Source organism: Thunnus albacares, chromosome 7 (genome assembly GCF_914725855.1).
Source record: "Thunnus albacares chromosome 7, fThuAlb1.1, whole genome shotgun sequence".
Taxonomy (NCBI): domain Eukaryota; kingdom Metazoa; phylum Chordata; class Actinopteri; order Scombriformes; family Scombridae; genus Thunnus; species Thunnus albacares.
Window position 1 is genome coordinate 24,990,970 of NC_058112.1, and position 27,361 is coordinate 25,018,330.

Below are 27,361 nucleotides of genomic sequence, written 5' to 3' on the forward strand. Positions count from 1 at the left end.
CTGTGTTAGAGCAAACAACCCAGATATAGAAGTGAGTTATGCAAGTCCAAAATAAAAACATATAAAAATGGCCTCTTAAAGGTTTCTCAACAATCTCAAAAATACCCAGTATAAAGAATAGCTCTAGTTTTAGCTAATTTAAATAAATGTACATGTGAATGAATGTTAAGCATCTTTGATAGATGTAACTGGAAAGGAGTGTTTGAGAAAAGCTAGTTATTACTATAGATTATGCATTAGTTAGCATTAGTTTTGAAATGCGATGTTGTTAGAGAAACTAAAACAATTTGTTAACAAGACAGTCAATTAAACCCAAAGACCAAGTCAAATATAACTAGAAAATGGAATTTTGGAAGAAATTGCTTGTGATTGCTGAAAGGTGAAATTGATTGGGCTGCATTGCTGGAAGCTGAATAGTATTAAAATTTTCCAAAGACTAATTTTGCCTGCTGGTGGGATCAAATCTACAACTACATGTTTCTAAGACAGCAATGCAATGCACTGAGCTAACATGTGACACAACAAACTGCAAGATCAGATTTTCATATTTAGACTTTTAATTGCATAAAAACATAAGGGTTGCAGCTCTGACACTGGTATATTAAAGGGCGCTTGAGTCGCGTTGAATGACGGTGCATGATGCTGCATGATACATGATGGTACATGACGCATAAGGAAAGAAAAAGGAAATCTGAACATCCACAATCCCATGGCAACCAGGCAAGCAGGAGGAGGGTTTGTGTGTGTTTGTGCATGCCAGTATGATGTATTGTTTTTGTATGTATTGTCTGTTTGTGTTTGTGATTGAAACCTGAAGGTTTAAGGTGACTAACAGTTAAAAACAGAGAGAAGGAGAGGAATCGTGCTCAGTCAGACTGAGTCGGCACCTGTATGTCAGTGTTTGTGTCACCTTCAACTCTACTGAGTGCTGCCCTTAACAAAGAACTCACAACCTTGGGATCTAAAAGGCGCATTTAGGAGGCATCATCTTAATCCACTTGACTACTACTACATAGACTACTTACTATCTTCTTTCAGGAGAAATTGGTTCACCTCTTTAAGTGATTTTCATGGAACACAGGCCAGTGGCAACATTGACTTCTTGTTATTGTTGTTGTTCCTGTACCCACACACGGTCCCTCGGGCTGCCTCTCACACTAAGTGCAGAATTGCAATAATATTTTAAGAGCAGTGCTCAGGAGGAACACGGCAAGAAACAGCATTTGTCAGGTGTGGTGACGTCAGAAGTGTGAATGAAGGGATTTTGACAGCGTGGGAAAGTGGAAGTGACGGAGAAATAGAAAAGAAGGAAATAGCAACGTTCACCTGTGATATTTAAAGGCAGAGTGTGATTATAGAGATCTTCCTTACTGACCTTACGCCAAATCTTCATTTAAATAAAGAGAGATCAATTGCAAGTGAATAACAATAATTACTTTGATAAGCAGCGCAGAGCTTTTCACACTAACCCGGCATCCTTTCACAGGGCCCAGTGGAGCGTGCTGGTGCCACTCTGCTCTCAGGCTCTACTGACGGAGGAAACTGCCGCCCCTAGATGGGAGAGAGAAAAACGGAGATGGTGGGTGATGGTGGCGTTAAAGGTTATGAGTCACACATGCATAAGGACTGGCAGGACTGCCCATTGCCAATTGTATTTAGTTTGACATACTTTAATTTTGAAGTTCAATTTCAGCCCGCTTATTCTTTGAATTGAGGAATATGAGGTTTCAGTATTTTGTAAATATTGTGAACACAGAAATTACAGTATACTGTCCAAAGTGATCACCATAACACAGGAAGACTGCAGTATTTATGTGAAAAAAAACAAAAAACTTTTGTTTTCTGACAATCATCATGTTACATGTTCATAAATCTTTGGTTTTGTTAAGATTATGAATAAAAGATTCAGACATTACTTTATCCTGCGATCTTCTAGACCACAAAATATCAATGTGTGGCAGCGAGAGGGGGAGAGAACTATATTTGATGGGTGAATAGAGGACTAACTAGGCCACCTGGACAATTGCACCCCAGGAAATATGTACAGCTGGGAAATCGGTATTAGCCTACCAAATACCAATAACCTCGAGTTCACACTTCAACAAGGCACACAGACTTGTTCACGGAGGGGAAAAAGACATGATTCAAAATAAAAGTATTTTTATTAAATCAAATAAGGAAACGGGCAAATGTGACTGACATACATGTAAAAAGACACACAATGGCATCCAGCATGTAAACTGTCCAGAATTTTCACATCACAGTAATGCATACTAGGAGGTATATTCAGTATATGTATATATACACACACACACAAGCACACACACATAGGCTGTCTGAAATTATGGCTTCATTATTGTTGATTTACCTTTGTGGACTGCAGCAGACAGTAGACAGTAGTGCAGTAGCAGTAGCAGCATGATACATTGTAACACTGGACAGTGATTTCAAGCTTTTGATGTTTTTGTCAGTCTTGTTTTAGTGTGTGAGGAACATTTTTGGATAATGGACCATATCAGATTGTATTTCATGAGAAAAATGACAGTAAAATACAATTATAACTTCTTGTGTATATCTAATTATATTCCCTGTTGTGTATAACTGAAACTGGAATACGAGCCAAATCTCATAGTATTCAGCTTTAAACTGAAAACTGTCCATCAGACCATGATATGAACAGCCTATCCTGTTTGGTCAGAGAGGGTAAAGGAGTTTGATCTGATCAAATCTGTCATCAGTGTTGACACACCATGTAATCTTTGTGTACACACCTATAACCTACTTTATTACTCTTGACCAGTTTTCCCCCTGGCTGTCTATCATGGGCAGAACTTTTCCACCACAGAATGAAACATTTACAAATGTTGGCACCTTATTATTAGTGGCTTAATGCCTGTTAAGATCTGCTAAAAGCATCCATCTTTTATTTCTCCAATGAGCAGTTATATAAGAAACTTCTACAACTTACTTGATGATGGCCCTGTTGATAAAAGGTTTGAGTAAATATTTGAATATGCCAAAGTTCAACATTATCATTTTATTTCTCAGAAACCTAATAATGGGAGAAAGACTGGATGTGTATTATATTGTATACTGTCAACAATTCATTCCAGTAATGTGTTTATGCCTCCAAATGTATAGCATTGTGTTGTATTTTCCAATTATGCAGTCACGTTTTAATGCCAGTTTAAAGCACTGGCTTCAAGTTAGCCAAAGTCATTTAATGTGTCCAGTGTTTTCCATTACAGAGGTCTGACATTAATCATTAACAAGCCCTGTGAGTGAACCTTCACAACATCTGAACCGTTGTGGACTAAAATTTAACCTCTCATGCTAGGAAATCTTAAACCAGATGCTTTCACACATCTAATTTAAGCAGCACATTTGATTTTGATTTGAAGAGACAGGATGGACCCTTCAGAGAAAACAGACTGCAATCGGAGCAGTGACCTGTGGTTGTTACACAGTTACAGAACAGCAGGAAGCTGCAGAGAGAATAAAGAAATACAGTTCATTAATGAGCCCCCTCTGTTGTTTTTGTCCTCTTTTGTCTGTACCCCACAGACTTTTGCAAGCACCACAATGACTCTGGATGAGCTACTCACATGCAATTGAGAAGAAAGGAATATTTTCATGAATGACAGGACCAATGAATAATAATAGTTAGATAGGATTTCTAGCTTTTTTAACAGAACTGAGCCAATATTTGCTGAGGTGTCACTCAGTCTTGTGCGTAGATGTAAATTTCTGTGATTTTGTATAGTTCTGAAAATTCTCTCCAAACTTTGCATATTTAAGTACATCCCATGTTCCATCACGCCTCTTATAATAAAGACAACATCTAGAGGTGGAATGTAAAACAAGATATAAATAAATGTGTGGATGCCTCTACTGGCTTGATAAACAGTATCATCATAATGCAACGGCCCACTCAGTAGTCTAGCCGTCATCCTGTTGTGGAAATTGTCTGAAAACACTAAACACACATATGAAATAATACACAAAACTGCTGGGTTGAACATTAAAAAATATTATTGTACAATAAGGAGACAGAGCACAGATAGATTTGCATCAGTTTGTCTCCCCAAACAAAGACCTATTCTATTATAGTGAGAGAGGGAACAGAGAAATGATCTGTGATTGGTCAAATCATACAAACTTATGGAAGTATAGCAGCCACGAGGTGTACACTTACATGCCCATGTATACTAGATAAGAGCCACATCTCCCAAGGACACAGGAAGGCAAAAGCCCTAAGCTATATGTGGCCTTTGACCTCTTAACCTGTCCTGTTTAATCCAAGACCCAGGATGTTACCTTATCTGGACCTAAACCAGAATGGAAAGAGAGGCGTGGGCCTCCTAAAACACATTCCTTCCCTCAAGGACATGCACACATTAACAGAACAAATGATCATCCTTGCACAATTCTGCACATTAAAATGATAAGCCAATCCTTTACAATCCTTATTTGTTTAGCTCCGCTAGCCTTACAAACAGTTATATCAGAAAACTTCTTTCTCTGGCCTAATACACCTTTAAAGCATCCTTCTATCCTATCCTCCCCCAAACAAAGACCTGGCCTTATATCTACATCACATCTGCTCAGGCTAAACTACAGTGGCTGATGATGGTTTGATAGGCATCCTCATATGAATGACATGGCCCACTCAGTTGTCCAACCACTGTCACTGTATAATCTGTTCCACTCTTACCAATAACCACTAGCTAACAATCCCTCTGGTATGAGAAACTTGAATTATGTCCCTTGACCTGTCTTACCAAATAAAGGAACTTGGTTTGGTTGGTTGGTTGTTCATACATAAAATTGCTACAGTAATGAAGTCAGGCAGACAGCTTCATTTTTTATAGAAAGCTGATGTGACCGTGTCTTGAATTATAATTTGGTCTGAGGTGGGGGGTGGGGAGTTTACTGAAAAAAGACATCACCCTGAAAGATTTCAGACAGGAAAAGCAGAAGCACATCACTCCCCCAACCTCCATAAAGACCCTCTGGATTGTGACCTCCTAACAAATGCCTTGAAACGGGCCACTCTGGACCCCTGTGGTGGGAAAATGTTCTGAATGGGCAACTGGGTCTGTGAGGAAGGAATTTGGTTGAGGGAATAAAGACTCTTTTCTGGGGGCTGAATCTAGGATGTGTTTGGAGCAGGGGCTTCATGAAGCTGGAGTGATGTTTTAATTAGAAGTCAGTCAGAAGAGACAGATTAGAAATTTCACCACTGAAATATTGCAGGCTCTCTTTGTGAATCTTTTACACAAATTGTTTAAAGTATACAGGGCTTTTAGATGATGCATTTCTGTATCTTTCGTATCTTTTTCAACCCAACATCAGTAATGTGTAAGACTATTATTGCCCATGTGCATACAACATGTGCATGCCTGTGATACACAATCTGCACATCCACCTAAATACAAATCTGACCAGCCTCTCCCCCATACTTTCTGGTTGCTCTCTGAAGAGAAAGGCCCTGGGAGAATGTGTGTGTCAAAAGGTTACGCAATCAGCCCACCACGCTGAGACAGCACAGACCTCTAGTGTGCTATGGGGAGTGAGTGTGTGTTTGTGTGTGGGGGTGTCTGAATGGATTTGGGTGAACGGGAGGGTTGGTGGGGGAGTCTTCAGAGAGGGGCAAAGCAGAGGGAAAACTCTCCGCGGGCTGCACCAAAGTTTTCAATTTCTCAGATCTCCGCCCCTCCATGCATGTTATATAGTGAAACCTGAAGCGACAGCAGGCCTTTATTTGGTGCCCCACTCTCTTCTGGCAACTGTCATTATACAACATTATGAAAGGTGAGTACCTTTAATTGTTCAGCTGATTTCTGATGTCAGACCTCCAGATCATATGAGCAGATTTTTTTCAAATGCATATGGAAGCAGTTGAAGTTGTTGCTGTTTTTGATGTAAAATGAACAAATTTATAGTTGTCTTGTAGACTTTTGTTTGATTATTTATTATTATTTATTTACTTATTTATTGGAAGCAGAGCTCAGTGAACGCCATTGTTTAAAATGATCTCTAGCACATTTCATTTCTGCAACGCAAATGAGAAAAAAATAGCTTTTACAGCAAATTTTTATTCAGCACTCTCCATTTCTTGCTGATAATCATCAGAGAGTAGATCAAATGGGACTAAACCTGCTGCTTTTTTAAGACAAGAGCTGCTTGTACAGAATGTAATTCATCCTTGGCCAATAAATACAATCATTTTGCATCACTTTTCTCAGATCTAGAAAAGGTTATTTATCAGAAAAAATGTCCTCTGTTAAGCATTTTCATGTGAAATATGGATACCGTTTTGTAACTTTTGTAAACATGATACACCGTCTTACAAATTTTGATAAAAAAAAAATTGAATTTCTTAAAAGGATCATAAATCAAACTAATATACTAAATCATGGTTGACAAAGTATTCAACATTCTGAGCTGTTCTGTAAATCTTTACTGTACGGGTGGTGACACTGACGTCCCAACCTCGTGTAACTTATCCAGTTATGTATTAGCCTGCTATTATCAAACAGTGGGACCTCCAGGGTACAGGGCTTTATGAATATGTAAGTCTGAACTGCATGTGTTTGGAAGAGGAGCCCAGATTATTGTCTTTGTCCATGAGTTGCAACAAAGACCCACAGCACTGAGAGACTGTAATTTCATATCCTCTGGCTGTTGCTCCTAAATTGATAAGACGAAGCACCATATTGATTCCTGAGTGATCTTTCAGTTTGCTCTGTGGTGAATTTTCACTTTTACCCAGATATCAGAGTCTATACCATACTTATGTAAGAAAGGGTCATTCACACTAGCTGGTGTACAGTAATATATAGAGTCAAGACACTAATACAAAAAAGAAAAACAAGTAATGAATAAAGTATCCAATTGCTTGATTAAACATCTAAGTCCACTCCTGATCTTGGGATCTAAATACAATACCCACACAAAATAATCCCATCTCAAGGTTATTAGCTTTTTTGGAGCTTGCAGTCACAGCTAATAGTCTTGAACAACATGTATATCAAATATGGAATTTAAAATTAACTTTAAACAACTTAAAAGCTGCTGAAAATATTGTTTTTTCTGACCTCCAGTCATTTAACTTCTCACCTTTCTGCAGTGATGTAGAAGTGTACTCCAGTCAGTACACTATGACATCACTGTTGGGCGTGGTTACAGGTGCAACACACTTTTTAAACTTCTTCCAGTGTGGTGTTAAAGGGACACTCCGGTTCACACACTGGAGGTGTGGGATTTGAAAGATGTTGATATTTACAAGATAGCGGGGGGTCTAATGATAGATGATATTAACTTGCATTATGGGAAATGTAGGATCCAGTGTTTTTGACGCTTGACCCATACAAGAGACTAAAAGTCAGTGATATTCCTGCTTCTGCCGCTTCAATTTGGACAATTCTGTTTTTTGTCTCTTGTGAGGCCTCAAACCTTATGGAAGTGCAATGCTAAAATGCTGAAGCACCACTTTAAGTTACCCTTTAAAACAATGCCTCAAATGTCCCATAGTGTATAGCTCACCATCTTGATTTTGATGTCACGTTGATGCTTAAGGATCATAGGTGTGTTAGGATTAGCAGCTCATCAAAATGACAGATATGCAGTACAAAACGGAGAACGCCATGTCCAGTAAGTCAGCCAATCATTCAGTCAGTCAATTGCTCAGTCAGTCCAACGCTTTTCAGAGAGCTGTGATGTTGGCACTGTTTCCTGGGATAAAGCTTTATGTGCCTTGATGAGGTCATTCTCAGTCTTGGCATATTTTCTCACAGTGTGCCTCTCCACTGTTGTTCTGTAAGCATGTATTTCTTCTATTTCAGTCTGACTCTGCTATAAATAATGATAGGATTTAGTCTCACCTATTAAAAGAGCTATATTTGAAGTGAGGTATTTGGCTTGCGTGTTAAGCTTCCCAGTGTCCACAAAGAAACTGTGAAAAAGTGAAGTAAACTGTGATCTGGCTGCATGGCCAGTGAGGATTCTCATTTGCCAGCACAGAGCAGAAGGGGCTCCTCTGCTTTTGTTGCACCAAGCCTTCATTCCCACCAAGTACCTTCTGAAAACAAGGGGCTCTATTTTTACCTCAGGCCGCAATTTGGCTCCAGTGCAGAAGATTTTGGCTCATGGAGGGGATCCAACCTCCAACCCCATGCACGCAGATCACACAGAGTCACACTTGTGCTCCACCTCTGCCCTTTGCCAGTAGGAGCACATTCCTAAAGGTGGCTTCACACAAGGCCTCTGGCTAAATGAGATTTCCATGTCCTGTGTTGTTTTCAGAGCTAAAGAGAATATCTTAATAGGCCATGTGAGACCAGGTCAGGCAACATGTAACATGTTTGTTTGTGTGAAAGGCAGAGGAAGTGAGAGAGTTTCAGTGTCTACATATATTGTTGTAACCAAATTAATTGAGCATATCTCCTGCGGACTGATGACCAATTCTTTGGACTGCGGCAGTGACCGCAATACGCTTCAGAGAGAGGAAACAGGGTAACAGAAAGGCTGAGAGAGGCCTGCTAATGAAACCTGACAGGAGTGAGCACAGTCAGTGAGTTGTCTGTTTCCTCTACAGAGAGAAATTCTTTCAGCAGCACTGGCCCTGAAACAGGGTCTGGCTGAGGGCTTGACCAGCTTCTAACATGGTCACGTAACATCAAGCCATTACTGACCTCATCCAAGACAGGAGAAGTAGTGACATACAGTATATTATAGCTCATGTAAATATGAACAGGTATATTTGGCACATGGGAATTCTCCTTTAAAACTTGCCAAGGTCCTGAAATTCCTTCCTCTCCCTCCAGGGTTTAAGTACATTTAATCTTCAAATGGGCCACCTTTACTAGGCAAGGCAAGTCAATATTTGTATATAGCACATTTAATTACAACTGACTTTAATGTGCTTTACACTGAATTTGCGTAAAGCATGCATGTGCTGGATTCTTTCTGCTTTTCAGATGGAGAGTTGAAACTTTTGAAATTTACAAATTTATTCAAACTGAGCTGTAGAACATCTATTTAATCTATTGTCAAATGAATTAGAGGTAAGACATTTTTCCAAGATTCTCAGGATATACAAAATGATGATCTTCCAGCTGCATACTGCCCTCTTAGAACTAATGAATCATTGCTGTGCTGCAGACAGCATCTGGGCTTTTGCTGTATATTTTTCTTTGCTATAACTACTGTTTTTTTCCTTAAGGACACACGGGCGACATGGAGAACCAGTCCAAGGTGGAACCTTACAGCCGGCCCCTGGACATTGTGCCCAGTACAGAGGAGAAGATGACAGACAGGGGTCAGTGGGGCAACAAGCTAGAGTTTGTTCTATCAGTGGCTGGAGAAATTATCGGCCTGGGGAATGTCTGGCGTTTCCCCTATCTTTGTTATAAGAATGGGGGAGGTGAGTGTGGTATTATTTATCTCTGTTTTGTTTTTTGTCTTTTTATCTTATCACCTGTTTGACTCTAAAGTTTGGGTTTCTTCAGTTAGTCAAGCATGTACAGCATCAGGGTGTGGTGGCTGATTCCAGCCAGAAGCAGGCTCCTGGTTGAAAATGTGTTTTGATTTGCAGGGATTTATTTTTTGTAGGTTTAGAGGGATTTTCCACCACTTTTCCTTCCCTTAAAAACCAGTGCTGGCTGCACTACCAAACCTTGAAAGTTTCTCGAGTCTTAAGTGGTTCTACCACACAAGCACAAGCTGAAATAACCTCCTGAGAGGAAATGATTTTAAATGAGCTTAATACAAAGTTAATTTGTGATCTATTCCAGGGAGATCCATTGTCCAATGCAGGTCACGGCTGACGCAAAATAACCAAAGAGCTGTTCAGATTGTGGCTTTTTTTCATGCAGCCAGTTACTGTAGCTAATGTATTACACACAAGACCTCACTAAGATTTTATTCTGTGAAAGGGCAAAAAAAAAAAAAAAATACAGAGCAAAGAATACAATTTTGTATGACTTCTAGCAAACATGTTTAGCACCTAGAAACTTTATAGAAACATTTCCACCATGTAAAAGTGTTTGAATGATTCTATATTTGCACCAATCTTAAGAGCATATTTCAAGGCAAATTTTGGAATTGCTTCTTTAATGTGTGTGTGCTCATACTAGGTGCCTTCTTCATCCCATATCTCATCTTCCTGTTTGCTTGTGGGATCCCCGTCTTTTTCCTGGAGACGGCTCTGGGACAGTACACCAATGAGGGAGGCATTACCTGCTGGAGGAAGATCTGCCCTTTGTTTGAAGGTAATCTACAAGTTTTCACAGGAAAGGGTGTGTAATGGATGGTTGTATTAAAATATCCAACAGTACCAAGACTGGACCAATATTAATGTTTTTTGTTCGCAAGGATCAAACTCTTTGGCCAGGCAATTTTAATGCCTTTCACAGTCCTTAAATGTCATTTCATATGACAGGGTTAAAATGTTTCCTGTGCTTTGTAAAGGTTTTCTGTGTGGGGGAGCTTTCACATCATCAAACATCTTCATGATATTTTGAATGTAAATGTGTAATGGATCTAGTGATCCTAGTATGTGTGCCTTATTCTGAAACAATGAGTTGCTTGTGCACTACTACCACATACTGTCTGTACAAAAATGTGGGATGAAAGCTGAATTTTAGACACTTGTGTGTGTGTGTGTACATGGTCTTTATGTCCATGTTTTCTTTTCTGTATGACAGTGTACAGTATCTGTATTTTGTACATACAGTATGTGTGTTGTTTCGTGTGTATCTGTGTGCATGCATATGTGTCAATACTATCCAGTTTGCATGCCATGCAGATGTGGGAGGATGATGGATGTAGTTACAATGGCTGGCAAATCACCAACACTGGCTAACATCCCATCCCATCCATCCAAAGATTTTCCAGTTCAGTTGTCTTCAAATAATTCTGTAATCAGCCATAATCATAACCCACAGAGGATGACATCTGGTGAAGAGTCGAGTCAGGCGTGCAATCTTGTGTTGGAGCATGAGTTTAACCTAAAGATTGTTCATATTATAATTTACCCAGCATGTAATTCACTCAACTGTAAAGGGAGCTGAAGACTGGTTTAATCAAATGCTGTTTTTTCCAAGGTGAAATTATGCCTCTTTGTCTGCAGTGAATGGGACAGTCATGGAGCTCTTGTCAGCGATTCATTATCACTTTCAGCAAGTCACTTGAAATAAAAAACAGTAATTGCTCACATGTGAGGCTATGAGTATATTTCTAACTACATTGAATGTGTGGTGTTCTCAGTGCAATCAAATGCAACAATACATGCACTATCCATTTAATGACATTCAAGCTAGATGGAGGTGCTTCTGAGTCACAATGGGAGCAGAAATTACCCGCAAGACAAGTTAGTTCTTAGAACTACATTAAAATATTTACAACTCTGTTAGTAAATCCAAAACATCCGATCCATGTCACATATTTTACTTGTGGTCACATGTGTTCACAAGCTCCATTTGACTGGAAGGGGCAGTGAAAGAGATTATGTAGAAAACATTTAGCTGACCACCTGTGTCAGATTGGATGGTTAATCCTGCAACACGTTTTGATTGGCCATTTAAGAATTGTGATCATTTGGGCTACTTTTTGAACTGTTTTGTTGGGTTTGACTGCCCAAATGTGTATTACAGTTTATTACAGTTGAAACTTTTTGTCCCATTCCAATTATTATTCTCTGTGATAAAAAAACCCTGTAACATCTGTAACATTTAATACATTATCTGATGGATTTTGATTTTGTTCTAACATTTTCATTATTGTAACTGTGGTTTTGAGTTTCACTAACTACTCTAGCCTTTGATTGGGCTAGTTTTTGTCAGTCCCATCTGGCAACACTGCTGACCACAGTGGACACGCTCTGGTGATTAAAGCCAAATGTTGTGTGTTGATGAGTGTTTCTTGTCAGTCACAGCTCCCACCCCAACCCTGTTTGTTCAAAAACAAGCTACATGGTTGCAGTTTTCTCTGTAAATGGCTTTGAATTTAATTTCTTTTCCCCACAAAATAGCAGTATATTATTGCTCAGTGCTATCAAATTGATGTTTTTACTCGCAGGAGTTGGTTACGCTACCCAGGTGATTGTTGCTCTGCTGAACATCTACTACATCATTGTGTTAGCCTGGGCCATCTTCTATCTGTCCAACTCCTTTACCTGGGACCTGCCCTGGGCTTCCTGCAACAACACCTGGAACACAGGTAAGATACAGGACAATATATCGATCAGCAAAAGATGTGCCTCTGCTAGACATGTGTAGTGTATATGTAACCATGTAATTAATCTGGTGTAGCCAGGCTTTGTGCTCTTGGAGGTGGAGCACAAAGTTGGTTAGAAGAGGACCAATAGAAGTCTGCAATAGGGAACTGATGGTAGAGCATGCTGCTAGTGTTAACTCATGGACTGAGGTACTGTTTTAGATTAGATTTTTCTTTTGATCCAGCTATCTTTTTTGTTTATTTTAACTTTTATAGTGCCCCCCTTCATCATTTCATTAATTTGGTAGTTTCATTTTATCTTGAAGGAAGTGAGTGCTCCTCCACCACTTTTCTCCTCCGTCTCAGCGGTGGCATTGTTTCACTTGCCTGTGTGTAACTTGGAAACCTGGGATAAAGCTTGGATTTCTTCACAGGATTGAATGTCTTTTTGTCTTTCCTTCATTCAAGATTCTTGTATGGCATTTCAGAGGGGGAATAGCTCCATCAATCACCATGAGAACACCACCTCTCCTGTCATTGAGTTCTGGGAGTAAGTGCCTTTTTGTTTGGCTATGTCCTCAAATGGCCTACTAGGTGTCAACAAGTTATATCTCGTAGACTAAATACAGCTTTTCTACTAGTTGCAAAGTTTTACAGTAAATATACTGATGTTGTATATGATGAATTTCAAGACTGGACAATAAGACATTTCTAATGTTGGTCCTATTTGTGTGTGTGCCCCAGACGCAGAGTGCTAAGAATTTCTTCAGGTATTGGTCACATTGGCTCTTTGAACTGGGACCTAGTTATCTGTTTAGCCGTTGCCTGGGTCATCTGCTACTTCTGCATCTGGAAGGGTGTCAAGTCCACTGGCAAGGTGAACCCCTCCCTCCTTTCAAGACAGACACATTTTCATAGTATTGATAATTATCTGTAGTATTTCTAAAAAGTCTTTATAAAGTTGCTTTGTTTTAGTTTTCCTCACACATGCGTGAAGTGATGCATGAGTTTTTTACAGTATCTTAATCAGCAGAAGATGATAATAATACAAAAACCTGGCAGTTAGCAGTGTTACCCACATTAGCTGAATGAACAGAGATTGACATCTGAACCTCAGTCTTCATCAACTAAAAACTTCAGAACACAAAATACTAACAATAAAAACAAAAAGCAAACAAACAAAACACAAGATCCAATTTCTTTGAGCAGAACTTTTTTAAAATTCTGTCACAGATTTAACATAATAAAACAGTCGAATCTATGCCTAAACATACATACAACATAGTGTCTAGAAAGGGAGGAATTGTCACAAGTGTAGTAGATACAAATGGCTGATGAGAAAATGCTGCTCTTTCCCTGCAGGTGGTTTACTTCACAGCCACGTTTCCTTATGCTATGCTGCTGGTCCTGCTGATCAGAGGGGTCACCCTGCCAGGAGCCTCCAGGGGAATCCACTTCTATCTTTACCCCGACCTGGGACGGCTGTCTGATCCACAGGTAGGTTAGAAACACACTTAATCCAGGGGGTGCTGCACCTGTGGCGACCATAGACTGTAAAAAGAATATGGACATAGTCACTGACATCACCCATTGTTTTGTGGACTGCCGTTTTGAAGCCTCGAGTTTGGCAATTTGTCCGTCGCCATCTTGGATTTGACTGTCACCATCTCGGATTTTTGGAGCCAGAAGTGACCATATTTGGATGAGAGGGTGGAACTGACCGTAGCACTGGCTGCTAGATTGGTTAGCATGGTGCATTTACAGTCTATGGTTAACTGTGCTTATGCTAATGCTAACTTTTGCTAGTGAAAAACAGGCTTAAAACCAGTAAGACAAAATGTACTTACCAGAAAAACTCAATAGCCGACTTCTTAGAGGGTCTTTTATAACAACCAAACCATGAACAACTTTTTTAGGTGACCAAAATGTTACAATTAACTTTCATGACCTGAAAACAGCGGCAGAGCTATACTCTGTGAATCTGGGGTTAAGCCATGGTTACATTACATAATCAGCGTTGTTGCCATGGTAGCAACTTGTTAATCACAAGGTAGATGATAGAGCATACCCTGCTCTATCATCTATTTTACTCTAAATGGGACCATAATGTACAAAATGAACATCATGCTATTTTTAAAGAAGACTTGTAGCCTAACTAACGATCGAGACCATAAACTCATTAGGAAAGTGTTTACTGTGGTAATAAATCAAGTGAGAAGTAGAGTCTTTTTCTCATAGACTTCTATACAATTGGACTTTTTTTGTAGCCAGTGGAGTCACAAACTGCTGGCCATTGGAAACAATGCAGGTTTAGGGCAATTCCGCATTGACTTCACTTTTCAGACCGGGAGCTACCTGCTTGGTGGCGACCAGCTGCAGTAATCTGTCTCTGTCTCCTGTCTTCATTTTGTTTGTCCAGTTTTGTCTTAATACAAACTGTTTAATGGACAACAACGCTTAATCATGAATATGGTTAACACCAACAGTGGATTACTATTCATCTTGGTCTTTCTGATGGCTTTGCAAAATCAGATAGGCCATATGACTGAGTTGGGCACGGGTGTGGCAAACAAGAAATGCATTGCAAACAATCAGCACATTGCATATAGTCGAGAGTTTCTCCTGCAATGTCAAGATGCAAGACTTAAGCCACCATACCAACCTGATGATTTTCCCAATGAAATTCGGATTGGATGTGGACCTTGAGATTGAGTGGTTTGGGATTCTGGTGTGCCTGGACTGTGACACACAGCAGACTAGCTGGTAAAACACTGGGTGGAGAGGTATGCTTATAAATAAACAAGTGATGGTGTAAGATCGCTGTGGTAAGAGAGACTTTCTGCAATCAGGACATTGAACTGCTTTCTGTTTCACTCAAACCTTTTTATTTACCTCGCAAGTTCCCACAGCTGTTTGCATCTGATGTTTACATACATACCAAAGCTAATGCAGATGCAGCAGCAGAGATTATAGCAGAGGTGGTACAGTGCCGGCAGTCTATTTCTCCAGGTGCACCTAGTCTGATAATGGGCGACTTAACTTTATGTAACTTTCATCCATCACTTACCCTACCTGGCATGACAGAGTCCTTGACTTATGCTACGGCTCTATTGAAGGAGCCTACAAGTCTATTTCTAAAGCATCTCTTGGTACCTCTGATCATAATGTTGTTTTCCTCGCTCCAACTTCTTCCGCTATGACCCTGCACGGTTATTTCAATTGCACCAATTCTGACATTTTTAAGGATGCCTGCAGCAACCTAGACTGAGTTTGACCCTCTGCGAAGAAAATGTTATCCCTCATAAATTGTGTACAGTGTTCTTTAACAACAAGCCATGGAAAACTATATCTGTCAAATCTGTTTTGAATCAAAAAAGATCTCCTTTTATCAGGGAGATGCCACCCAAAGAGCAGAGGCAGCTAAAAATGTGAAAAAGGAAATAAGCAAAACTAAATTTTAAAGAGTACGGTCTGGACCTGCTCTATGTGAAAAGTGCCCTGAGATAACTCCTGTTGTGATTTGGCACTGTATAAATGAAATTGACTTGACTTGACTTGACTTAAGCTGAAATATAAAGACAAAGTAGAGAAGGAACTTGGCAAGGGTAACTCTTGTTTTGCATGGGAGGGGATCGAGTCAATGGTGGGGATTGAGAGGAAAGAGAAGAAAGCTGGTTTATCTGACAAACCTGATGGAGTGCTGGCCGATGAACTGAATAATTTTACTTACATTTTGATAAGCATGATTTTAAAAATGAACATCTAGCTTTTAGGGATGATACTAGAGTCCCTGAAAGCAGTATTGTCATCAATGAGGAGTAAGTGCTGAAATCACTCATGCACACTAAGGAGAGGAGAAGTCACAGCCCAGATGGCATTGGGGTCAGGCTACTCCAAAACTGTGCCAGGCAATTATGTGGCATTATTTCATTTATATTCCAGTGTTCATTTCTTCAAAGAGAGGTTCCAAAAATATGGAAAGACTCTATTGTAGTGCCAGTTGCCAAGGTCAGGAATCCCAAATCATTAAATGATTATCGTTCTGTGTCCCTTACTTCTCTGACTATGAAGGCTTTTGAGAACAGTGATGTAAAGGTAATCTTAATCAAAGGTCACCAGCGTGCATTCCTTTTAAGGAAGCTTAGCAGTTTTAATATAGCCAAATCACTTTTGAAAATGTTTTACTCATCTTGTATGAGAGTCAGACCTTACCTTTGCTCTTATTTGCTTGTTTGGGAACCCACAATAATAAAGAATATGTTAAGGAAAACTGTGAGGATGATCCTTAAATCACTGGCTGTGATCTGAATGACCTCTATCTTGTTTATCAGAAGAGGGTCATTAGGAAAGCTCAGGACATTCCTCAGGACCCTCTACACCCTCTTTATTCTGAGTTTTCCCTCCTTCCCTCTGGGTGTAGGTATAGGATGCCTAGATGCAGCCGGAATAGATATGGTCGCTCTTTGGTCTCAGAGGCTATCTGAAGTTTGAACTTGTAACCGTATGTATGTGGACTAGTCCAGTGTTTTTGTTTTGTTACTGTTATGTCTGAAAGGCACTTAGTACTGAAACTGTTTGTCCGTTTAGCTGCATGTGTTTTAGGACTTAATCTTAATGTTTTTTATATTCCTTTAACTGTATGTGTTTGTATGTATGTGTTTTAGGGCTCAATCTTGATGTTATTTATGTAACTGTTTGCTGCAAAATGAATTGCCCCAACAGGGATAATAAAGATTTCTCTACTCTACTCTCAGACATACAGTACTATGCTGTTTTAGGCACTTTAGATGTTTAGTTTCTTATCTATAATGCATCAGGGAGGCGTCTGATCAGTCCCAAATTTATTCTGCGGTAGGACAATGACCTCAAACATACAGCCAGAATCCTAAAAAACAATTTTCAGCGACAAGAAGAACAAGGAGTCCTGCAACAGAAGGTATGGCCTCCACAGAGCCCTGATCTCAACATCATCGAGTCAGTCTGGGGTTACATAAAGAGACAGAAGCAGAAGAATAATTACACACATCCACACTGATAGGAATTCTACAGGCATTGTAGAAAATAAGTCATTGAAATGCCATCTCTTCTAGAACAAATACAACATATTTCACAACATTTGATGTGCTAGTATCTATATACCTGAAAATTTTGTTATGCTTGTTTTCCGAATATGGTCACTCAGAAAAGCTATACTGTTGACAAAGTAGGTCCTTCTCAGTGCCCTCCAATATGAGTGTTACTGATCTATAGAAGGGCACAAATCCTATCTCTGGTGTCAAACACTGTGAGCATCCATGCATCCACTTCTATACCTTTTTGTGTCTGTATAACGTCCCACTACTTTTGCATTGAACATTAAGTTATTTGAAAAAACAAGCAATGGTGCCACCAATTTTTCATGTACAGCGAGCTCTTGAAGAAAAACAGCGGATCGGGGATGGAGGAGGCGGTAGTGGTAGTGGTGGTGGTAACAGGGATTTCACAGTTATTTCTTTCCTTGCTGGTAGATTGCAACCAGCATGAAAATCAAAAAGAGGGCCCCTCTTCAATCCCTCTTAGGGCTCTGGGGATGAATACAAGCCCTGTGTGTTGCTAGCCAAGACAAGCTAGGCTGGTGGAGTTGGTGCCTTGGGAACACCTGCCTTTGTGTGATGTTGTGTCCAGAGCTTATGTTGTTGGTTGGACCCCCAGTCAATCAGATCTTCAGTGCTGCCTGCCAGCTATCTAAAACATGCCCCAGTGCTCTGGGAGCACTTCACAAGAATTGCAAGAATAAAGAAAAACCTCATTTGAATTTTGAAGTGCGAGTGGGTGTTTTGAAAAGAGGGTGGAAAAGTGCTGCACTTTACGCCTTGGAGAGATTGGGATGGATAACAGGCTTTGCTGCACGGATGATGTCAGGATGGTGAGGTTGAGAGGATGAGTTTTGGGGTAATGAGTTTCAGAATTTGAAAGGTGGCATTGGGTGTTGGTCTTGTGTCAAAAAAGATGAGGTGGTGTGAGTGGAGGAAGCTTTTTCAATATGAAGGTACCTTGGGAAGCTGTGTGAAAATCAAACTCACAACAGACATCACTGAGTTGAAAAGCTTACAACAAACTTTTCCAAAAGTCTGGTGCTGCTGTGATGGAGAGAAGTCCTCAGCATCTGATATTGTAGGAATTTGGTGTTCAGTTTTGGGATGTGGTGAGATTCTCTTTGTCATTAAACATTCAGTAATGAATGATTGTTTTTTAATAAACAGAAGAGAGGGTCCTTTGTAATGTGTATGGGGTTAATGTCTATTTCCACACAGTGATACTCAAGTCCTCTATTTAGAAATTTTCTCACCCCAGCAGAGTGAACGATTTTCTGGGAGTGTTTGTGATACATAATTTAGTAGTAGTGATATTCAATTGTAAGCATGCAGACTAAAATAATGTCAAAATCAGCAAACAATGTAGCTCAAAAATCCCTGATAGCTTATGTAGGAGGCAGGTTTGGTGACAGAGAAGCTGTTGGTTTGAATCAAGTCTGTATCAATAAATATACCATTTCTCTCAAAAATAATTGCACATACAACTTGTACTTTCAACACAGTTAATGTATTAAATATACTTTCAGAATGGATAAATATATTTACTTTTTTGACTGAATGATCACACAAGTAACACAAGGTCCACTTAGTAGTTTTTTCATGAGCTTTCAACCTCATCTTACAGTGTTTCTCAGCAGATGGAAGTAGTTTTTCACTTTGGACACCTCAAAGTCAACATGACTGGGCCTGAGGACAGTCCAGAAACAAATACATTTTTGTTTCTGGACTGTATTTTAAGTTATGTCTATGTTTGGATTATTATGTCCCTTTACATGTATTTTCTCCCTTTAACTATCCTGTTTCTTTTTTGTCCCAAGGTGTGGATGGATGCTGGAACTCAGATTTTCTTCTCCTATGCCATCTGTCTCGGCTGTCTCACTGCTCTGGGAAGTTACAACAAATATAACAACAACTGCTACAGGTAAGGATTGAAATGATAATGCAGTTGGAATTTCAAACAAGTGTACACTATAACCCCTCTACATTTTTTTTTAACATGAAGGGACATAAATCTTTAAAATTGTGTTCATTCAGTAGCTCATAATAGTTCTGTCTCCCTCTCTGTGTTATTTCTAGGGATTGCCTGTCCCTCTGTTTCCTGAACAGTGGTACTAGTTTTATCGCAGGCTTTGCCATTTTCTCTATCCTGGGCTTCATGTCCTACGAGCAGAACATACCTATCTCAGAAGTGGCTGAATCTGGTTAGTAGCTATTTACTGTGTATAGAAATAGAATAGTACACTCTGTTGATGTAATATTGGGCACAATATCCTTAGATCATCTATTTCTATTGTTGTTGTGGATTGTTTTATGTGCCAAACTCTATCTGGAAAGCCTGGCGTCTCAGCAATATAGAATTTATTGTGTGATACCAGAGTCACAAACTGCAGCATTTTGTATCATTATGTCTCCTGAAACAATGTAGACCACCACTGAGTTTATGGCATTAAAAAATCTGAGTACGCAACTAGGAAATTACATTTCCATATTTAAAATGACAACATTGAACCACATTATTTCTAAATTGACAATATGAGTGGATAAAATTCAGTGTCATACATTTCTATTCTTCTCTGTCTTAAAACAATTGGAGTTGTCATTTTTGGTAATTGGCAAAATGATGGGAATCAATAACTACTTCATTGGATGAACTGAACATTTTTCTACAGCTTCTAAATGGCCTCTTTAGTTAACTTTCAAAACACTTGCCTGAACTATAATAATAAGCATTCATATGAGGAATGACCAAGAATGGTAACTTGAATGAGAAAAGGCATGTGAACTCTGTTTAACCCAGGTCCAGGTTTGGCCTTCATAGCCTACCCCCGTGCTGTGTCCATGATGCCTTTCTCCCCTCTGTGGGCCTGCTGTTTCTTCATTATGATTGTCTTTTTGGGACTGGACAGTCAAGTGAGACCAACATATGCACCACACACACAAAAACACAAGGATTCCAGTAGTTATATAGACATGATTCTATATCTGCTCAAATTTTGCGTTTTTGGTACTTTTTTGGTAGATCAGCAACAGAACCATCTAACATTCACAAACAAACATACACACACATATACAAATGTCTCATACGTCTGGTTTGTCTCTTGATTAGTTTGTGTGTGTGGAGAGCTTGGTGACAGCCATGGTGGATATGTATCCCTCCATCTTTCGCCGTAAAAACCGCAGGGAGTTCTTCATCTTGGGAGTGGCTGTGGTCTCCTTCCTCTTTGGGCTCATCATGCTGACAGAGGTTAGTCATGTAGTGATGTCACTTTGTAATGTTTTTACTGAATAAGATTACAGAATTAGCATGAAATCTTGACCAAGGATGGGTAACTGTACGCTTATGTATAGCTTCTATGTGAAAACAACTTTATTTTAGAGCATATTTAAAAATTTCTATTCAATTTTCATGGCAATATTGAACAATCATAGTAACAATGCCTAACATTAACATAATCCCCTGTAATAAAAGAGTATAATGAGGATAATAAATAGTGGCTTGGTTGCCATGGTGACCTGTTGAAAGTCCTTTGTGTTTAACGCTTAAGTGAAGACTTTCCTGCCTTTTAGATTATAGCCTGGCTGATCTCATACCAACCTAATATTAAGGTGAAACTGCACAACTGTTACAGTTTATTTTAGGGTTTGCAGTGAATATATTCTTTCCAACAGAATGTTTACTGTGTAACACTTTGTAGTATTCCCTTCAAACACAAAATTAATCAATGACCTGCAGATAATGTTGTTTCTCAGTTTTTTCCCATTATTTGACAACGTACGGGTTCCCTTTTGCTTGTAAGGTTTGTAAACCCATGTCGTTCCTCACAGGGAGGGATGTACGTCTTCCAGCTTTTTGACTACTATGCGGCCAGTGGGATGTGCCTTCTCTTCGTGGCTATTTTTGAGACTGTTTGCATCGCTTGGATTTATGGTGAGTGTGTTAGCGAGGCTGTTCGGGAATGCGTGAAGGGGGTATTTACAAGACAAAGGCTTTATTCTCACATGGCACTATTCATCCCATTCACTGCTTCTCACCAATTCATAAAAATTTAGGGCTCCCATTTGTTTGACTCACAGATTGGAAGGCATAATGCTGAGTTGGGGAAGGGGGGGGGGGGTTGTTATTTAAAGGAAGACTTTTCTGATTTTCAAGTTGATTCCTATGGTTTTAATGTTGGTAGAATTATATATATGAATGGCATTAAACTTTCCTCTGTCTTCCCTGTAATAAAAAAAACCCCTCTTCATCCACCTCCAAAAGTCCACTGGGTGACACAAAACATGTCATCCGGTGGACTTTGGAGATCTGCCTTAGACTACAAACTACGTTTCCTCATTTTTTGTAGTGGTGCTTTCAAGGACTATCAAAGGTGGGTTTCCCAAACACTCCATCCATCAAAAGCAGACACTAAAATATCATGCTACTAAATACTTTAAAATATCAGCATATTTGGAAGAAAACTAGTTTCACAACACGAGGCCAAATATTGTGCAGTAGAATCAGTCACAAAAGAGTGTGGAGGAGAAAGCGACCCCCGGAGCTACAGTACAGGAGCAGCAGAAAGAGAGGAGCCGCAGCTGGGGTAGCTTTACAGCATCAACCAGTGCCTGATGCAGATCATCAGAGAGAATGGAGACGGAACTGAAAACTCAGTGTTGCGACAGACTTTGTGGTGCTTTGGTAAACCTGACTTTGTTTTCTGACAGAATACTATATCAGACTTGGCCAACTCTGAGTATAGAACAGCACATCAGCAACTGCGTGTTACCTGTAACTTTTGCAGCTCCATTCAGCTTGAGCACTTAGGTTCCAGTTCCTCATCATCCAAAACAATAAAAGAAACAGTGTTTGTTTGCAGTTTTTCACCCCTTCGTTCACGACTCAGAGGTTATTTAACTGTCCACAGGCAGCTCTGACAGCATTCTGGCTTGTGTGCAGCTCTTGTTAAGTTTACAATGATCCGCATAACTAACTCCAGCGCACTGTATGTTTTATGATCGTTGCAAACCGGTGCAATATATCCAGTCTCGATAAGGAAAAATGTTTTTTAAATGAAAACAAGCCTCAGTAAAGAGATATAATGCTGCTCATTAACTTTGTCTCAGCTAACCAGCCACTCTGCTGGGAAACCCACCTGCCTGCCGGAGCAATACAGGGAATCTACAGCCTTTTTCCTCAGTTTTCTCTAGTCATAGGGCACCAATTTCAGAAATAACTGCACATTTCTACTACATAGGTAACCTAGTTTTAAGAAATGATCATATTCACAACGATGAAGTTTCCCTTTAAATTTTAGGTTATTCAAGGGTCAAGTGAATGAAATCAAAAATTAGAAAATTAACTGGATGAGCTAAAAGTCAACAGAAAGTAATACATCTCTGCTGTACAAATCTTGAATCAGGACACAGATGATTATTAGATATTGATGAAATTCTCCCCTGTGTTTTCTTCTTCTCTCCCTGATTACAGGTGCCGACCGTTTCTATGACAACATAGAGGATATGATTGGCTATCGCCCCAGCCCTGTCATCAAATACTGCTGGCTCTTTTTCACCCCTGCAACATGTTTTGTGGGTTTCACATTTTCAATATACATATTTTTTTACACCACTTACTTGAAAGAAGAGCAACCTCTGGTGGCCAACATTGCAAATACATTTCAATTTGTCAATGAACACAAATGGTCAAATGAAGACCTTTATTTCTATATCTTAAAGTAATGCAATGGTTAAGGTTACTGTTGGATTAGAACCAACTATTTACTTAAACAGTATTACAAAATCATGTTTTAGTACAGTCACTAATCAACAAAATAAAACTATTAAGTCTCCCTTTCTGTCTGTTTTTTTCAGGGAACCTTTGCCTTCGCCTTGATCAAGTACTCACCTCTGAAGTACAACAATGAATATGTGTACCCGTGGTGGGGCAATGGGATAGGCTGGGTCCTGGCCCTGTCCTCCATGCTGTGTATTCCTCTCTGGGTGGCAGTGAAACTGTACTACACGCCTGGAACGCTGAGAGAGGTACAGTATGTTGCACCTAAAAGCTGACATACTTGGGGAAAGCAACGTGTTAAGATAAGGCTGGCATCATTCTAGATTTCTCTTATTCTCAACAAATCTCATGAAAATGCCAAAACCAACAATGGTTTTAGTCTGTCTCTCAGTATTTTTGGATGTCCGAACCTGACTGCAGTTCTTAGCCCCAAGCCCATTTGTTTGTATTGATGGCGTAAATCTTTAAAAGAAAGTGTCACAAATGTCTACTTTTTTAAAAGGGCTAAGTGATTTCCTAAAACAGCTGGGCCTTGGATTTGGAGTCTTAATGAGTATTTAGAGCAGCAGCAGGTTGATGTATGTATTAGTGTTCATCATAATAAAGTGCAACGATGTGGCTCATTGATGTGTTATTTTGACAACAATAAAGCTCTATGGCAAAGAGGAATGAGTTATATTAAACTTTGGCTACTAAGTCCATACTTCTTAGTAGAATCAATGTATTGTTGGTTTGATCTTTTAATGGCAACCGTAAAAAAAAAATACAGAATATTAATGCGTTTATCATTTAAAGTAAGACCTTAAAGGTCACTAAAGTTCACATTTTTAATGAATCCTTAATATTATGGGTATCTTTAATTCTTTTTAAAATAGTCAAAGTGGGGTCCAAGTGGTGTAGTGGTAAAGGCGTTTCTCGTACAACCATAATGTCTCCATTTGTTGCATGTCATACCCCTTACTCACTCTCAACATTTCCTGTCTGTGTCTCCGTCACTATCAAATAAAGACAAAATGCCAAAATATAAATAAAAATGAAGACAGAATAATCAGAGATTGTTTCTGATCTTAAATAATCTCTTAGATAATGTTACTGATTAATGTCTTAATTAGGTTATTTCTACTAGTGTCAGTTCAACATAATATCAATGAAATATTAAATGTGCTACATTATCTTATCCATTTTTCAATTACAGCGTCTTGTTCTCCTGACCACTCCTTCCACTGAGTTACCGAAGACAAAACAAGAGCAGGAGAAGCTGCTGGCCATCTTCGCCGCAGACGGCGACAGCCTTCAGCAGAAAGCACCTCCAACTAAGGACGGCTACTTCCCCGTTGATGAAAAGGAGTCTCATTGCTAGAGACCAGAGGGTTGGAATCAGAGCCGTGTAGGAGTCAAAGGTCACTCCTCAGCTTTGACACTGTCTGGCCCCATCCCAACTCCGTTTGCAATACCTCACCAGACAAGGTGGCGAAACAGGCACAGACTGTAAGAGACACCTGACCTGTAACTACTGATCTGTTGCTGGAGCTTTTTTTTCCTTTGTACAGTGCCTTCAACATACAGAATGATGGCAAACACCATTCTTACTTCAAGATTTACATCCTTTTTAGGACAGTTGGTTACCATCTCTTTTGCCAGTGGCAGAGTCACATGTACATATGGAAAATGTGACCATTGTTGTTACACAGTGGCTAAGAATTTACATTTGATCGTGTCTGCTTTCTAAGGAAGCATTTTTTTTCTGTTATGGACATCTCTAATGTTCAGTTAGTCTGACCTGACATTATTTTACTGATTCTAACAGCTGTCTGCTGTGAATGGAGCGCAAGAGGAGTGCACAGATGATAAAAGCTTGCTTGAATAAAACCAATGTGTGTTTAAGTGTAATGCACTTCTGTAATGTACAGTATACAGAGTACTTTATGTATTCAATCTATCAATTCAATTGTGTTGACAGCTCTGTTTTTACTGTATAGTAGAGAATTATCAGCTCAGGATGTGAAAAATATTAATAAAAAAAAATCTTTATAAGCATATTAATAACAAATTAAATGTTTGAGCATGATGTAAATAATTGGATTTTAAATTTACAATTAGCTGAACTCACCACAACTCAACTCGATTAAGCTTTTATGTTGTTTATTCAGATGTATGCTATTATGTTCATTAATTCAATGTGTGTGTTTTTTTAAATTTCCTTTGCTTTACTGATCTTTGCAGAGTTGCATGAATATTTTACATGCTTTTTTTCAGTGTTCTGATCGTTGACATGATTTTAATTTAGTGCCAGTTTTGCCTTATCTTATTGAATCTTATGAAGTTAAAACATAAAGTGCCTAAAGGAGACAGTTGTGCCACTTAGATAGTACGCGCAGGGCACGCTATAATGGCTGAAGGGTTTCATTCCAAAACGATCATCTCTCTCGTCATCTTTGCTTCTGCTGTATTATAATGAACATAGGCCTGTGTTTCTTTAGATGTTGGACTTAATAAATGATCACTGATTACTGATTGGGAACACTTTTACACATATAACTTTTATATGCTAAAATTATTTTTTATGACTGAATAAAAATACCTTCATTTGAAACCTTCATTTCTGTTGAAATATGTTTATATATTCTGTGGGTTACACAATTCATTATTCATTACATCAATGATCAAGACAAAGTGAAAATACATATTTAGGATTGTGCCTAAAAATTATGAATTGTAGTAATACACTTCTAGAATAGTGTCATATCCTCAAAGAATAGTGTGTATTTTATATCTATTGCTATCATGTCATTTTTTGCTAAAATTTAAAAAATGTACAATATTCAAAGATAATGTTTTTGTGTGTGTAAGATGATGTAGTGTTCTGTATTACATAATTTTGCATTAAAAGCATCATACCACTAAGTTTATAGCATGTACAGTACAGTAGAATACAATATGTTTAATAGTACAGAACATTGTGTTTTGAGTAGTTGTAATGTCATTGATGAACAACTTTATAGCTGATAATGCATAAGAATTTAAATATATAGCAAATATCTAATATTCTAGGGGATACACTGACAAACTTCAAATCTAATTGTGCATCATACATCACACTTTCAATGAAAAATACATATTCCCTGTATATTAAAAGGTTAATAGAGATGTGCGCCTTTAATTTCTGATATTTTGTAAGTAGAGTGCAAATAAGTAGTACGCAGTGGTTAGCACTGATGTCACACAGCAAGAAGGTTCTGGTTTCGAACCTGCCAGCCAACTGGGGCCTTTCTGTGTGGAGTTTGGATGTTCCCCTCTTGCCTGCATGCGTTTTTCGACATTATATGTATAAATATATACTGTAGGTCCATGTATGAAAACGTTTTAATATACTGAGGGTTCCACCTACTGTCATAGATTTGTGATGCAATTTCACAGAAGTCTCCATGATTGTGAGAATATTATTCTTGAAATAATAGGTTAAGTCCCTCATACCAATTATACACAAAATTAAAAAGGTGTGTCTGTCACTTCAATTTCAGTTTCATGACATTTCCTCATGTCTGTGGAATGCATAACACTTTTTCCCTTTTTTTTCTGTCAAAATCCGTAGGCTGTACTTCTGTGGATTTACTTCCTGGTGCCCTCACACCTTTAATTTAACAGGTTGTTTTGAGTGTTGTGATTGAATGAGCATGTGCAACAAAATTCATGAATGTGGATAAGAAGTGAAATGTACAGTATGAATGAACAATTTGACCTTTTAGTGAGGTAATATTACAAAAATGTAAAGGCTGTTTCTGGGTGGAGTGAAGCTCTGAGCTATCGAGCATCAATGACTTGGTGCAACAACAGGTAAAGCCAATTTTCAATATAAAATACTGCAACCAAAATGTAAAGCTTATGAACATGTTTTTTATTATTACGTTTTGAGGTAATACTGGGATTTAAAAAAGAAAAACAGTCAACTAGAACAACTAAACATTGTGATCAGATATTTTCTGACATCATAAATTACTTGATTTAAACCAATTATTCTGAAAAGTATAGCCAGTATATATAAACAATATGTCATTTATTTTAATAAACAACACAACAACAAAAAATAAAAAGTTTTCAGCACTCTCTTATTTTTTTAATATTTTAGTGCCCAATTTCATTTTTGGAGTGTGTTTTTTTCTCTTCATGTACGTGAATTTTTCCCATTATTGACACCAGTGGCACACAAAATTAAAACCTTTTTCTTGCCACATGGTTGGATCATTTGCTCAGTTTTTCCTCTTATAAAATATTCATCACCCGTGCGAATACAATA

The 27,361-nt window shown here is 38.8% G+C and overlaps 1 protein-coding gene across 1 annotated transcript; it reads left to right on the forward strand.

Moving 5' to 3' along the window:
- Positions 1-5,637: 5,637 nt before the first annotated feature.
- Positions 5,638-25,663, forward strand: slc6a13 (solute carrier family 6 member 13). The gene is made up of 15 exons (XM_044356028.1): positions 5,638-5,814; positions 9,227-9,427; positions 10,140-10,274; positions 12,082-12,222; positions 12,688-12,769; positions 12,964-13,096; positions 13,582-13,716; positions 19,112-19,215; positions 19,371-19,495; positions 20,092-20,204; positions 20,401-20,538; positions 21,120-21,222; positions 22,762-22,862; positions 23,145-23,315; positions 24,263-25,663. The coding sequence occupies exons 1-15, from the start codon at positions 5,808-5,810 to the stop codon at positions 24,425-24,427; spliced, it is 1,854 nt and encodes a 617-aa protein (XP_044211963.1). The 5' UTR covers positions 5,638-5,807; the 3' UTR covers positions 24,428-25,663.
- The last annotated feature ends 1,698 nt before the right edge of the window (positions 25,664-27,361 follow it).

Excerpts from the sequence above, each read along its gene's own strand:
- slc6a13 (XM_044356028.1), top strand. Across the intron at positions 10,275-12,081 it reads GATCTGCCCTTTGTTTGAAG|GAGTTGGTTACGCTACCCAG; the intron begins GTAATCTACAAG and ends TTTTACTCGCAG. Across the intron at positions 21,223-22,761 it reads TTGCATCGCTTGGATTTATG|GTGCCGACCGTTTCTATGAC; the intron begins GTGAGTGTGTTA and ends CCCTGATTACAG.